Source organism: Vidua macroura, chromosome Z, assembly GCF_024509145.1.
Source record: "Vidua macroura isolate BioBank_ID:100142 chromosome Z, ASM2450914v1, whole genome shotgun sequence".
NCBI lineage: Eukaryota > Metazoa > Chordata > Aves > Passeriformes > Viduidae > Vidua > Vidua macroura.
This window is the reverse complement of record NC_071611.1, coordinates 12742840-12756217: the sequence shown is the minus strand read 5'-3', so window position 1 is coordinate 12756217 and position 13378 is coordinate 12742840. Positions and strand designations below refer to the sequence as shown.

At 35.7% G+C, this 13378-nt stretch overlaps 1 protein-coding gene across 4 annotated transcripts in view; it reads right to left on the bottom strand.

Moving 5' to 3' along the window:
• AGTPBP1 (ATP/GTP binding carboxypeptidase 1) overlaps positions 1-13378 on the bottom strand; it is a 60500-nt gene that overhangs the window by 11204 nt on the left and 35918 nt on the right. For 2 of the 4 annotated variants that reach the window (XM_054003621.1, XM_054003620.1), the window contains exons 21-26: positions 11795-11948; positions 10892-11072; positions 9388-9517; positions 8887-9018; positions 7048-7224; positions 1664-1824 (exon numbers count right to left, since the gene is read on the bottom strand). In XM_054003621.1, coding sequence (XP_053859596.1) covers positions 1664-1824; positions 7048-7224; positions 8887-9018; positions 9388-9517; positions 10892-11072; positions 11795-11948 — 935 coding nt within the window. Of the gene's footprint in view, positions 1-1663; positions 1825-7047; positions 7225-8886; positions 9019-9387; positions 9518-10243; positions 10307-10891; positions 11073-11794; positions 11949-13378 lie in introns of those variants that run through there. The other 2 variants (XM_054003622.1, XM_054003624.1) reach the window with 2 other exon arrangements.

Genomic DNA, 13378 nt, shown 5'->3' with positions numbered 1-13378 from the left:
GGTAAGACTAGCTTGCTTAAGTATTCTCCAACCCATTCCTCTCCCACCACGGGTAGGCCTTCCTTGCTCCAATCCTTCTCCAGTGTCTGGGTCCTTAGCACACCAAGAGCTGAACTTTCTAGTAAACACTAAGATGAAGAAGGCAGTCAGTACCTCAGCCTTTTACAATTCCTGTGTCACCAGTGCTCCTGCCCCATTTACCAGTGGGCCCATATTTCCTCTAAAATTTCTTTTACTACTTATACACTTACTGAGGTTTGATTACCCCAAGTCCACTTTCTGACACTATCTTTTCCAGGAATCACTAAGTCAGCTTTAACCAAGCATGAAACTTGTTGTGACAGTAAAATTTTAGTCATTACAAACATCTGACGTTCAGCTAGTGAGCAAATGATACTGGGGGGGGGGATCCAACCATCACTGGAGCCAGCATATCAACACTACTATTCATACACTTTTAACCACTTTCCTAAGACATCCTCCTATTGTTACTCCTATTGTTTTTATCACCTTTAACTTATGCTTCGCTTTTCATTATTATCTGTAAATGGTAAGCATGAACAAGCTCCAGTTTCTCTCAATACTCAACATTCTAGGAACACTGATGGGTCTGAATGAGAAAAATAAACATTATTTTCCTGTCATAGGGTGTCACAGATGCCCTCCCATAGCTCTGCTAGGTTTCCATGGTCTAAAGACAAATTGCTTATTAAACTTACATCCAATGTAAGTCTTACTGTCAAGTACTTCCTTGTTTCAGCTGTCCAAAAGCAGTAACAAATTTCATCTTTTCCCCAAATTTCCACACCATTGCCTTAGGTAAACTGGAGCTACAGACAGCATTAGTAGAAATATTATACCATGTAAATCTTACTCCTTTACAATGATTTGTTTTTTTCAAGTCTGGAACTCAGCTTTATTAGTCTGTCAACCATATTTTCAGAAAAATATGTTTGTATATTCAAAATCATTTATTTGCTGTTCATCCTTATTTACCATGTACATTTGGATACTTCAGTGATGAATTACATGAATGGAAAAATGCAAAATATGCATACATTTGCAAGCCTATCTATAACTTTAAGAACCGGCAACTTAGTAAACTGGCTACTGAGCATATAAATTTATTTTGTGACCCAAACTGTTTCATATATTTAAAATTCTTCAAGTCTTATTATATATCCCCACCAGAGGAGAAATAAGAAAAAGAAAGTTAGGAAGAAATACTTACAGTTCTTACTGCTTTACCTCACATACTTTATGTCTGTTTAAACAAATTTTTAATACCACAGATAGTAAAAAAAAAAAAAAAAAAAGGGAAAAAAATCCCACTTTGAAAGAGACTATTGAGACCTAAGACCTACTACTGGATTTTATGGCCTGTAATAATTCCCCAATGAAATTAAAATTGCTAGCATTTATCCCAGCAGCAAATGTGACATATATTCTAACTCTGTCTGTGTTGTTTTCTTTCAAACTTTGAAGCAACTGAATTAACACAATAGGTCTCCAACATATTCAGATTATTGTTACAGTAACGTCACAACACATCAGCTTTATTTTTGATCAATGGAAGAACATTTTTGAAAGAATCTTTACACCACTTGAGAAACCGCAATTTTTTTCCCCAAAAGAAAAAGTGAATATAATAAAAGTGTACTACCTTGTCACTTTACAGCTTGACTCAATGAGCTCATTTTCAATATCCAACAGACTAGAAGGCAGGTTGTATTCCAAAGGTGAGGACATTCTTTTTAAACGCAGCAAGCCAACACAGAACTTTGCTCCCATCTCCTCCAGTTCTCTTGTACCTATCTGCAATCCCTAATTTGAAAATAAGATTTACAAATACAAAATAGGTACAGGCAGATGGACCCACGCATACTGCAGAATAGCTCTTTAAGTTAATATTTTCTTACTTTATTTAATACATTCTCTTGCTTTAAAGACAGAACAAATCAGATTTGTAGAATAAACACTTAGAGTATCAGAGAAGATTCAGGAATACCTCCATGATTCCTTCAAGGCTGAACAGACACATCCACTTTTTTTGGAGCTTCCTAGCCTACACTTCTAGCACCCCAATATTAACAAATCTTTTCCCAGTAGTATTGGAAGAGAGACAGAGATAATGTCTAGGTTCATAAGTATAAATTATTTTAAAATAAGAATTTAAAATACTAGATTCCTCAATATAAATTCCATCAAATAGAATTTAAAAAGGAGAGAATTAATATCATAGCTGTGATCAAATGCATTGCTATGTTTTGACACATAGGTAAGACTACCTAAGGCAGCAGTTACTCCATGAGAGAGCTGTCTCTTCCCTGCCTATAAGTTAGAGGCTACATGTGTTAATTCTGAAAGCATTTATTCATGTATTTAGTAATTAAAACTAACAAACAAATTCTCAAAAGCTATAGCTCTTTTCTGACTTGAATTACATAGCCAGGCATTTTCCTCTGCAAAGACTATTTAGAAGGTAGAACTTATGTAATACTCTCCAAGTTCACATATCTGATAAATCCTCCCATCAGGTAATTCTACATTTTTAATTTAGCCATAAGTGCAGTATATAGGGACATAACCTCTGACCTCAACTACTTTATAAAAAGACCGTAATCTAGACTGACCCTCAACAGTTATGTAATTAGCTAGTACTAACTGTATATACACTAGTAAATTCAGAGGCACAACTTCACTCAATTTCCCCTTTGCAATTTCTGTATCTCTGGAGAATTTAAAAGGACTTTAGGTTGGATCTTCTCAACCCCTTAACATACAGATTAGTTAAAAAGAAGCTTTGGCAAAACAAACAGAGAAACAGAAGAGCCAGGAATTGGTGGTAAGCTAAGTCATCAAGTACAAAAGAAGCAAAAAAGAATGAAGCGGGAATTTTTTTACCAAAAGCTAGGGAAAAAACACACAAGCTTTGTACGTGTTGCCACACTGACACTGCATTTTAAAATGCAAGGTTTAAAAGAAAGTATGTTGCTCCAGAAATGGTACAGCCCACACCAACACATTCTCCATGTGCTATTTTGAACATGCTTAATAGAAGAAAAGTTTGTTTTTCTTCTGAGTTCTTTTTTGCCTTGGTAGTACTCATAAACAAGGTGCTTTTTAGTAACAAGTAAGATAAATCTATATCCATGATTCTGAACAGTGCCATCCTCCGGCCAAATGGTACTGAAACCTGTTAGCAGTGAACAAGAGTTGAATATTTGAGTATTATTCTTAATAGTAATACTACTTACCTCTTTTATAATGCTTTTGTGCTGTAGGTTTCAAAGCACTTATTAATAAAGGAAGAATTATCCTCACTGTACTGATGGAGAAATGGAGGCAGAGAGGGTTGAAGCGATTTGCACAGTGTCTCACAGCATGTCACTGACCCCGCTGGGAACAGAAATCAGTTCTCCTCACTCAGTGCAGTACCTTATTCACAGAGCCAATTCTTTGGCTTTGTTTTGTATTTGTTTGCACATCATTAACTTTCGAAGACCCCAATCATAGCTGGGGCTCCACTACGCTAATCACAGGAAGACACAGTCCCTGCCCCAAAGAGATTAAAATAACATTAAGGTCAAGAGGCAACAAAGTATGCAGAACAGGAAGGAGAAAGGTAACAGTAATCTCACTGTTACACAGGTTACTAATGTGCACAACTTGACGGTTCAGAAACTTTCCCAGTTATTGTCTGCATTTGTTGCTGAAGAATTTATCGTTAGTTGGCAGGTTCCTTATAGACAAGATATGCCTAACAGAGTGTCTCTAAGTTGAGAAGGGACAAGAGTACAGCATGAAGGAAAGTGCAAAGACAATTGTTATAAAGATAAACAGCATGCGCATGTTCTGTGGCTGCTATTTTTAGCACAGCAGAAAGAGGATGTAACTAAAGAGAAAACTAAATGGAGCAGATTGGAGGTGGATAACTGGGAAACACCTGAAGGATAAATTTTGAACTTACTACACTGAAGGGTCTATACAATTGTGGTAAAAGCCTCATGTCAAATCTTGATTTGCTTCTTTCATTTGTTTTAATCATAAGGGAGAATGTAATATCACACAAATGCCAAATACCAAATTTCTTAATTGATTCTTCCATCAGCCAAACCTCTTCATTGCCATGAAACAAGATCCAAAGTCTGGTTCAGGAAGTCATCATCACTATCATCAGTTGACCTTACTAAGGGACCTGAGGTCAAGTTCATTTTCACTGAAGCCTTGATTACACTCTTTATCTTCTAATGATCTTCAGGTGTTGTTCTAGTACCTTTAATTGAGGCCTATTAAAGTTACTTACAAGCTAGAGGCATTGCTTTTAAGCTCAAGCCATCTCGATGTAGTTTCTTTTTTTTAAAACGAAATTTAATTTCTTTTTCTCTACATCTTACATACCTATCTTTCTTCTAGACAGTAAAATTTGAGATGGAGAGTTGAAGTCTTCCTTACTAAGCATGTCATGAAGTTATCTTCATATCAATAGAATATCTCAGTGATTAAATTTGCCACTTGAAAGCAAAGATACAACAATAAAGGCACAGCAGAGTATGACCTCAAGTGGAAGAGAATATTCCTGTAATAAGTACTTAATAAAAGGAAAATAGCCATATAAAGATTCGCAGAAGTCAACTGGTCAGTAAAACACTATGTAGATCTTCTGATTTCTTATTCAGCAGAGGTTACAAAGACATAATCATTTCTGAGAGCTTGAATTCTAGAGACTGAAAAATCATGGTTACTGAGAAATTTGTTAACCAAATCTTTATTTCCTGAAGTCTTCTCTTTATGTGCATTTTAAGATTGCCAGGTAACAAAATCTTTTCAATTAACTTAAAAGTCAAGCAATACTTCCAAATGTGTTAATCTTCAATCAGCAAAGACATTGATTTCTGTTTCAGGTGGCATGAATCATTGAAGACATTGTTTTTTTTGTCTGGCATCTTAATTATGCTCCATAGTAGATCCTGGAGAATCCTTTCACCTGAAAGCTTGTTTTTCCATATCCCGAATCACAGATGACTGACCTATATTTACAGCACTTACTGTCAAGTAACTACAAAGATTCCATGTGACCAGCTTAAAAAAATTTGCTTCCAGAGACAACTCTGTCACCAGAGATCCTAAAAAGAGTTAAGACTAGCTAACTTCAGCTCAACAGCTTCCTGGCTGGAAATAGTCTAGATTTATCATTGTCCAAACAAAATAAATTAAAATTAAAAGAAAAATTATGTTCCACTTTGGCAAAGACTCAGTATTTCTTCCACAAAGAATCAAATTGTTAAGTCATCCTCTCCATGCTTTGAATAAAATTCAGCAAGGATGCCAAACCAGAATAAGACTAGTGAAGTGTTTCAGACCTTATGTTTCCATCGTTCAGATCTTAACTCTCATGTCCCTTAGGATGGGAAGTATGAGGGAAGGGAATTTCTATAGTTCAACTTCTCTCTGGTTTGAAATAACATATTATGACATGTGTAATCTAATTTTTAAAGTAAGTTTATTGACAGACTTACTGGCCCTACTCCTTTCACAAAATAAATCTCAAAAATAAACCAACCAAGTACAACAAAAGCCCCCACAAAAGCCCTGAGCTTAAGCCTTTTCATCTCTTTCATCTTCTCACTGGAGAAACGCAGCTCTTTGATAAGTCCAGTCACCTTGACTTTTTAGATATATTTTCTTAATAAGTCTGAGCATTATCATAGTGAAGAAAAAATTAAGAATCTTCCTGTATATTCAGAGGATGACTAAGAGCTCACAAATTGCTTTACTCGATAAAATGAATGGCAGAACAGTAATTTAGTCTCATCAGTTAGTTTATATGACGTAAAAGAATGCTCTTCCCTTAACTAAATTATTCTTCCACAAAATTCAGCCTTTTTTTTTTTCTCTCCTTACTGAAGAATAGCTTTGGAGGTTTTCAAATCTTGAAAGTTTGTCCACAAAGCATCTTCAATTCACTTTTCTTAAGTACTTCCTGTACTTCCTTTAGCAACATTGCTAAAGCCATGAGGGTCCATGTCTAAGAATATTTTCAAAATTCCAAAATAAGCAAACTGGATGATTTATCTTTTTTTAACGCTCTATAATAAGCTTTATTATCTGAGGAATATTCTGACAACAGCAGGAATGAATCTGTTGTTAATTGACAAAATGTAGTACTTACAGGCCTACTGAAATTCTCAACAAAATATCTTTCTACTCTATAGGGATATAAGCACAGCTGTTGGAGCATACATTAATATACTAAATATATCTTGTTTCAACTCTTTTTTTTTGTTTGCTTCTGTCCCACCCAGACTTCTAAACCTCTTTCTGTCAAGCACCTTATTTGAGGCTTGTAATCATTTTCTTGATTAGCATGCCTAAACTCAACTTTCAAGCAGAGAAATCCACTTCTTCCATACATGCCGTCTAATAGTGAGACACTACCAAGAGAGTCACCTTTTGTTTTCAGATATGCAGCCCTGTTAACACTTTTCAAGGAGAGAAAATGAAAACAAATTGTAAGTCAAGAAGCCACACAACTATGTGAGTTCAGACATGATGTGTAATTTGTAGTGCTGGTAAGTGGGTATGAAAATGTTTTGATTTGTAAACCTGTTTCCCCAGCTATATGGGAAAATTCTGTAAGGGACATTGCTAAATATCTGTTGAAGATCCATGATCTGCCATGGTGAAGTCTGAAATTGCCATATATATATAAAGGAAATTTTTATTATAATATTGGCATATGCTACTACACAATCCTAATAATCTTTTGGACAGAACAGTTCTGTGTTTTTTTAACTGCATGCATACACATTGGTACAAGCAATGATTAATATTAATCTTGTTAAAACAGCCCATAAGCATAACTGCTATGCAACCTACAAAGTTGAAAATTTTATCATTTCATCCTAACACTAGCCTACCCAGACCTTAAAAGGTTTCAAAAGCTTAAAGCAAGCAAGAATTGAGCAAGCAGGGTTACAGAAGAAGATACCAGTGCAAAGGGAAGAAATTAAAAAGTAAGAAATATTAACTGATATATCCTCTTACTTTATACTTGCCCTGGTCACATCCACATAATGTGCTTTCCATTGTGTAGCTCCTTTGTACTCCTATCTCTCGCCAGACAACAACTCGTGCTGTAGATTCCTTGGATTTTTCCACTACAAAGCTGCAGCTGCCCATGCAGAATGCGGGGGCAGTCTGACTCAGGATCTTGGGGAGTGCCTACAGGACAGCAATTTGAAAAAAAACAGCGATTCTTTTATTTCCCATATGGATGGAGGTGAAAAGGGACAATGTAACCACAAACCATTACCAGAAAATTTGGTGCAGTTTGCATTAAAAAAACAAGAAAGAAACAATTCTCCATCTCGAGTTTTCAAAACTCAGTGTGTTCAAGTAACAGTGTCTTCAGGCCTTTTCCTAGTTTTTAATATCCCTTTTTACAGGTTCAGTCACTAAAATTGTTAGTCATGCAAATAAGGATCAGGATACAGGAGAATTCTTCTTCAGCTGATCACCATCCCTCCTAACTCACGAAGCTAAGTTTGCTCAAATTAAGTGTATCACATACTCCACTTAAGTATTAATTCAACTGCAGACTGTTTCAGAAATCCCATTTACAGACCTAACAAAAGCAGTATTTTATTAACACATAAAATTCACTTGCATTCAGCGAAGCACTTGCGTGCATATTTCACTTCAAGCATGTGAATCAAAGTTCAGTTCTGTTTACATGACAGTTTCAGTGAAAAGGTCATGCAAATATATATATTTCACTATTGCTAAATGACTATTCTTTCCAGTTTTTATTTGTGTCAGTTAAGACAAAACACATGACTGCTTCAAATTTATTATTTCAGTAGTAATACATAACCCATTAGTGCAAGCTTGCCCAAACATTTCAGTCCATCTTTTTGAAAATGAAAGGCTTTTTCCAATAGCTCTTATTCACTACTGTCTTTTGTGCACTACAGTAGTGCATGCTGAAGTGACAAAACCCCACATAAATGTGTTAGAGCAAAAGACGTGATTGGCATCTGGCTCAACATCCGGGCAATCACGCAAGAAAATCAAGAAGCCACAGATTTTTTTTATTTTTTTTTTTTTTTTTTTTTGTGAGGGAGATTTAAATAGGAAAAAAAAATCAGAAAGCATCTGTACTCAAGAATGCATAACAAGTGTTTTAACATGCATTCACATGCTTTTGAAGTTTAACTCTGAATCTTTTCAAAAAACACGGGGCCTGCATGCCCATAGGTCACACAGGTTTGCAGTTCCCAGGAGGCAGCAATGGAGGGAGACACAGAAGAAATAGCTAACACTCCAAGAAACATGTAATTCTCTAAATTTTTTTACATTTTTGAAAGCTTATACAATGCAGAGGATGTGTTTGTGCAAGTTTATTATATATACCTAATTAGGGGCACATGTCTTAACTACACTGTATCTTTATATAAAGGAATAAATAAAAAGGAATCTTGCATATTTCCATATACAAAAATAACTATTTCTCAGAACAACTCAGTTTCTTTTTTGCCTTGTTGCTAGAATATTGTTTGCCATGCCTCAATGATTTGTTTTTTAATCTGGTAATTATAAATGCACAGAAGCGTATTTTTCATCTATTTTCTATAAAAGTAATATTAAAAACAAAAAAAGTAAATATTGATGTAAAGAAACAAAAAAAAAAATAAAGCACTCTATATATAATGTTTAAAGTTTCATGAAGTGTAGTTTGAAGTACACTCACAAACTAAAAAGAGGTGATTTTAAATAAGTCTGCTTATGCTATAGAGTCATTATTTGCATAGGACAGGATCAGGATACTATTTGAAAAGGATGTTCCAAACCCATGCCAAATAAAAGGTAAAATGTCAAACTCACCCTGTAAGCAGGGTCTTCCATCAGGTCACAAGAGGCAGCATTAACGCTTGTGTGCCACATTGTCTCTTTGATGCTGCAGCCATACATAAATACATTCTTTTTACGAGAATGACCATGATAATCACAGTAGACCTATAATAAATCATTTGGCAAAATAAACTCAAGGCATAAGGAATTAAAATTTTAAGAAAGTAATAGAAAGACTTTTTTTTTTATTTGTACTGTTGAATGTTCCAAAGAACAATCCCTTGTAGGCAACACAATCCCTTATATAATTAACTCACATTAAGACAAAAAGTGTGTGATTGATCTAAGGAAGGTTTAACCTCCTAGCCTAGCCAATGTAACAGATTTACATCTACAGGTTTGCAGAAGACCAGTTCTCCAAATCAAATTTAAGTGTGACATGGTTTACAAGACCATATCAAAATGTTTAATTTATAGACTAGCTATATAGACAAAGTTAAAAATATTCAGAATTGCTTACACACACATACTTACCAAAGGCAAACGTTTTATAGCAGCCAGATATTGCAGTAACCCTTTAGCATGGTAAATAGTGGGATGCAGATCTGGATTTGGATTTTGCCACTGTCTGTTTAAATCTTCTCCACTTAAAGAGCAACGGTGGCTATTGTGGGGGGGTGGAAAAACGCATGATGTAGTCTGTATAATCATACTTTTAAATAAGCCTCCCCCCCCACCTCAAGTTTTCCTCATCAACACTGCTTCTTTGGAAGGAGTCTGGCAAGAAACAAACTTCAATTTTCTAACATGCCAAATAATAGAAATGTTTGGGGTGTTTTAAGCTATGTTACAGAAAATCTAAAAATTAATTAGAAGTAGCCTCTTAGGTGAAGCCAACTGTAATATTACTTATTTGCTGTTGAAACTGAAGGCTTGCAATTCTATCCAAATTCTAGTTCAAAAATCAGTAATTTCATACATATGGTATCTTTAAAATTTTGGTGTCTTCTGTAATTTAGAGACTAATGTCAACTAGAAATCTAATGCTTGAAATGTGAAGTTGTTAGGAGACAAGGAGCTCTGAGAAAAACAAGGACAAAAAAACCTGAAACAACCCAGGAAACAAAAAGACTATCTCTGTATTCAGTCAGCTATCAGCAAGAACTTTTAAACTTGCAGAATTTCATGATCATGCAGTCATCTTCACTACATTTGCCTTTAGACTGTGCCTGCTGGGACAGCCTTCTTAATGGTCCCTGTACCCTGAATTATTTAATTATGTGTATTCTAGTATACACATTCTTTTACATATATAAAGACAAGGTTCTACTGAAATCTGTAATTAGTTTTACTTTTGTTATTTTGTTCACAAAACCTTTTAAAATAGTACCTATAGTAGATGAATAGAAACTGCAGCTTCACCATAGCAAAATTTCCATTTCACATGAATTCCCTGCAACCAAGTAAATGTAGAGTGCTCAATGTTTACTCATAGCAGTTTCAACAAGTTGTGAAATATCCCTTAAATTTATTAAGAAATGTGTAGCAATTGAAATAACTACTATTAATAACTTCAATCAAACCACGATATGCTATTACCCTTTCTCTTGCACACCTATAACTTTCCACCTTTTAAAAAAAATTATGTAAAAGGCTCTCTCAAATATAAGGCACTTACTTTTTTCATGTAGACCATGAACTTGTTTAGCTACTCCTAAACGCAGGTGTGGTCTCATATAACACTCTTACACAAATCCAAGACAGAGAGACAATTAAAATTTCATGTCTAATCCCATAAGGGAGGATTATCATCCATGAACAACTGGAAATATTTTTGTAAAACTTAAATTTGTGAAGGAATGTAACTGCCTTTTAAGAAGCCAAAAATCCTAGCAATATTGCAAGTGTCAATTGCTTTTTTATCACATTATGTATTGCATTTGTACTTTTGCAGGATTAGTTTAGATTCTTTATTTTTAAATATTGATGCAAAGAATTAGAGTACAGGTTAAACATTTGTGAGTAAATATATGCTTACTTTCCATTGATGACACCATCTGGATTGAGCATGGGAATAATTTTGAAAATATAAGATTCCCGTAAACACTGTGCATTTGGACTATTGCTCATAAGGTATTCCAGTGTTCCCTTCATAACCCAGCTTGCATTAGTCTCTCCAGGATGCACACGAGCAGACAGGAATATATAAGGACGATTCCCTGAAAGAGATATCCATAGAAATTGCAAAATATGATTTAAGCTAAGTAAACAGTTCATTGATTGGAAAAAGAGCCAATAGTCCACTGCATTTATAACAATGCAAAAAACATTTATGAGTTGAGTATTACTGAGTATTGGTATTATTGATACAGCTTGCCACAACATTTTTGAAAGGACTGCTAATTACAGAACTATCACAATGGAGTTTTAAATTTGATCAGACAATTACACAACTAATTTGAGCTGACAGTTATGATTCAACTTTCATGACATAGCCAAGAAAAATACTGAGGTGGACAAACAAATCAGGAAATGGCAAAAGTTCATTTCAATAACAGTAGCTAGATGTTAGCTTTATGAAAGATTTTTTGACAAGCTAATAACCTCAGCATTTTAAGAAAAAAGTTAGTCATCCAGTATTCTTTTCCAAGAAGTGCTGTCTGCAAGATGTAACGTACAAACCTAGCAGCAAAAATTTAAAACACATTAATATATACTCTCACATTTAAAGATAGAAATATCTTTGTTTCACTACCACAAATAAGTATTATTAAATACAAAACAAATCCTGAATACTGATGCCTCTCAGTGTCACAAAATTCATTTACCTTATTTTTACATTGCTATTTTTACACTGCACAGTGGTTAAGACTAAATTTTTTTCTACAAATAACTGAAAATAATGTAAAACTAGGTGATGAGAAAGAAGAGTCATACTTACTGAACTGACAGATATGTTCATAGTAATTGGACTCTGGCATGGCTGTAATAGTGACTAATGGACAGCTGTTGCCAGCCAGGGTCTCACAGAGAACATCTTGCCGAAAATATATCTGTTGAGGGTTGTGCATAGATTCCAGCTTCCTAAGATGCATCTTCATGCCAAAAATAATGAAAAAATACTTCAAATTCTTTGCAGTAACATATGACAGCGTATTTCAAATGTACTATTTAACATATCTTTCTTTTAGATGTTCTAAATAATGTTCAAATTTCCAGGATAATTTTGACTATGAAATACCATTTTCTACATCTCTGACTGATTGAATACTTCTCTTTACAGAGTCTGGTTTTCTAACTGCTTTGAGAAAGAGGGAGGAAAAGAGGGTAAATTATTGTACACAGATGGTTCTATAAGGGTATATGGAAGGTCAGAACCTCTGCTTCATTAAGGTTGTCTGATCAGGGACCTTTTCGCTGCAAAAAGAGGTAATAAGTAAAGGAAGAATCAATACATGGGAACAGAGAGCTGAGATGTAACGGAAACCATAGCAAAGACCAAAGTCAGTCGCTCTTTGAACAGGCCATTAAAAACCTACAGACAAAGACTTGGAGAGAGTCACCTGATAAACAAGGAGAAACCTGAGAATCACCTGATAAACAAACAGAACCGGATAATTTGGGACATATGCATCTTCCCTGCAGTGGTGTATGTGGGGGCACACATGAAACTTACTAGTAAACTTTGTGGTAAGCTACCCAGACAGCATGGGCCCCAGGTCAAGGGAGGGGTATCAAGCAGGCTGACAGACCACGCTGGCATCTGGGCAAAGCCACAAGTGCAGAGTGCCTCTGAGATAAGTGTGCAAGTGCACACATCTCTTTGCTAGTGAGCATCAGGCTGGACTAGACTGCAAACTGGAGGCCTGCACAGCAGGTAAGAGAGACCTGGGATTGAGACAGGGCTATGGCATGGATGGGCCATGCCAGTGTTCCACAAACACACTTCTGATTTTAGAGAGTAGGCTGGCTTGTACTTTTACTAGTGGAACAGCAATCCACACCAACTGCAGAGGAGGATGGGGTGTCTGTACCTGTTATGCAAGTATTGTTACACAGGGGTGTGCCTTGTCTGTGCCAGTCCATGTAGCCAACCCTGCCAGGCAGGAGTGGGCATGCATAAGTATGTGCACATAAGCCTCTTTCTCTCTCTGGGATACGTAGTCAGACTTGCTAGTGAATATATAAGCAAACAGGAAAGCAGGAGCCATGTCCATCAGCCTGGGACAGAGACCCCCAGGTACCTTGGTTGGCCTCCAGCAGCTGGGCAGGAGGAACCTCCAGGACCAGGAGCTGCTGGAAGCAGCAGTTGCTTATAACATCCCTTCACAGGTACTTCTTTCAAAAGCTGGCATAGTTTAGTGAAAAGCTGCATTTAAAGCTGCTCTACACTGGCCACTGAATTGTCTGCTTTGCTTTCATTGCTGTGACAGAGGCAAACAAGAGACATTCTAGCCAAATGAATTTTGCTTAGTATTAAAAGCTTCAGAAGACTTCCTTAGACAATTCATAAACCTAAAAAGAT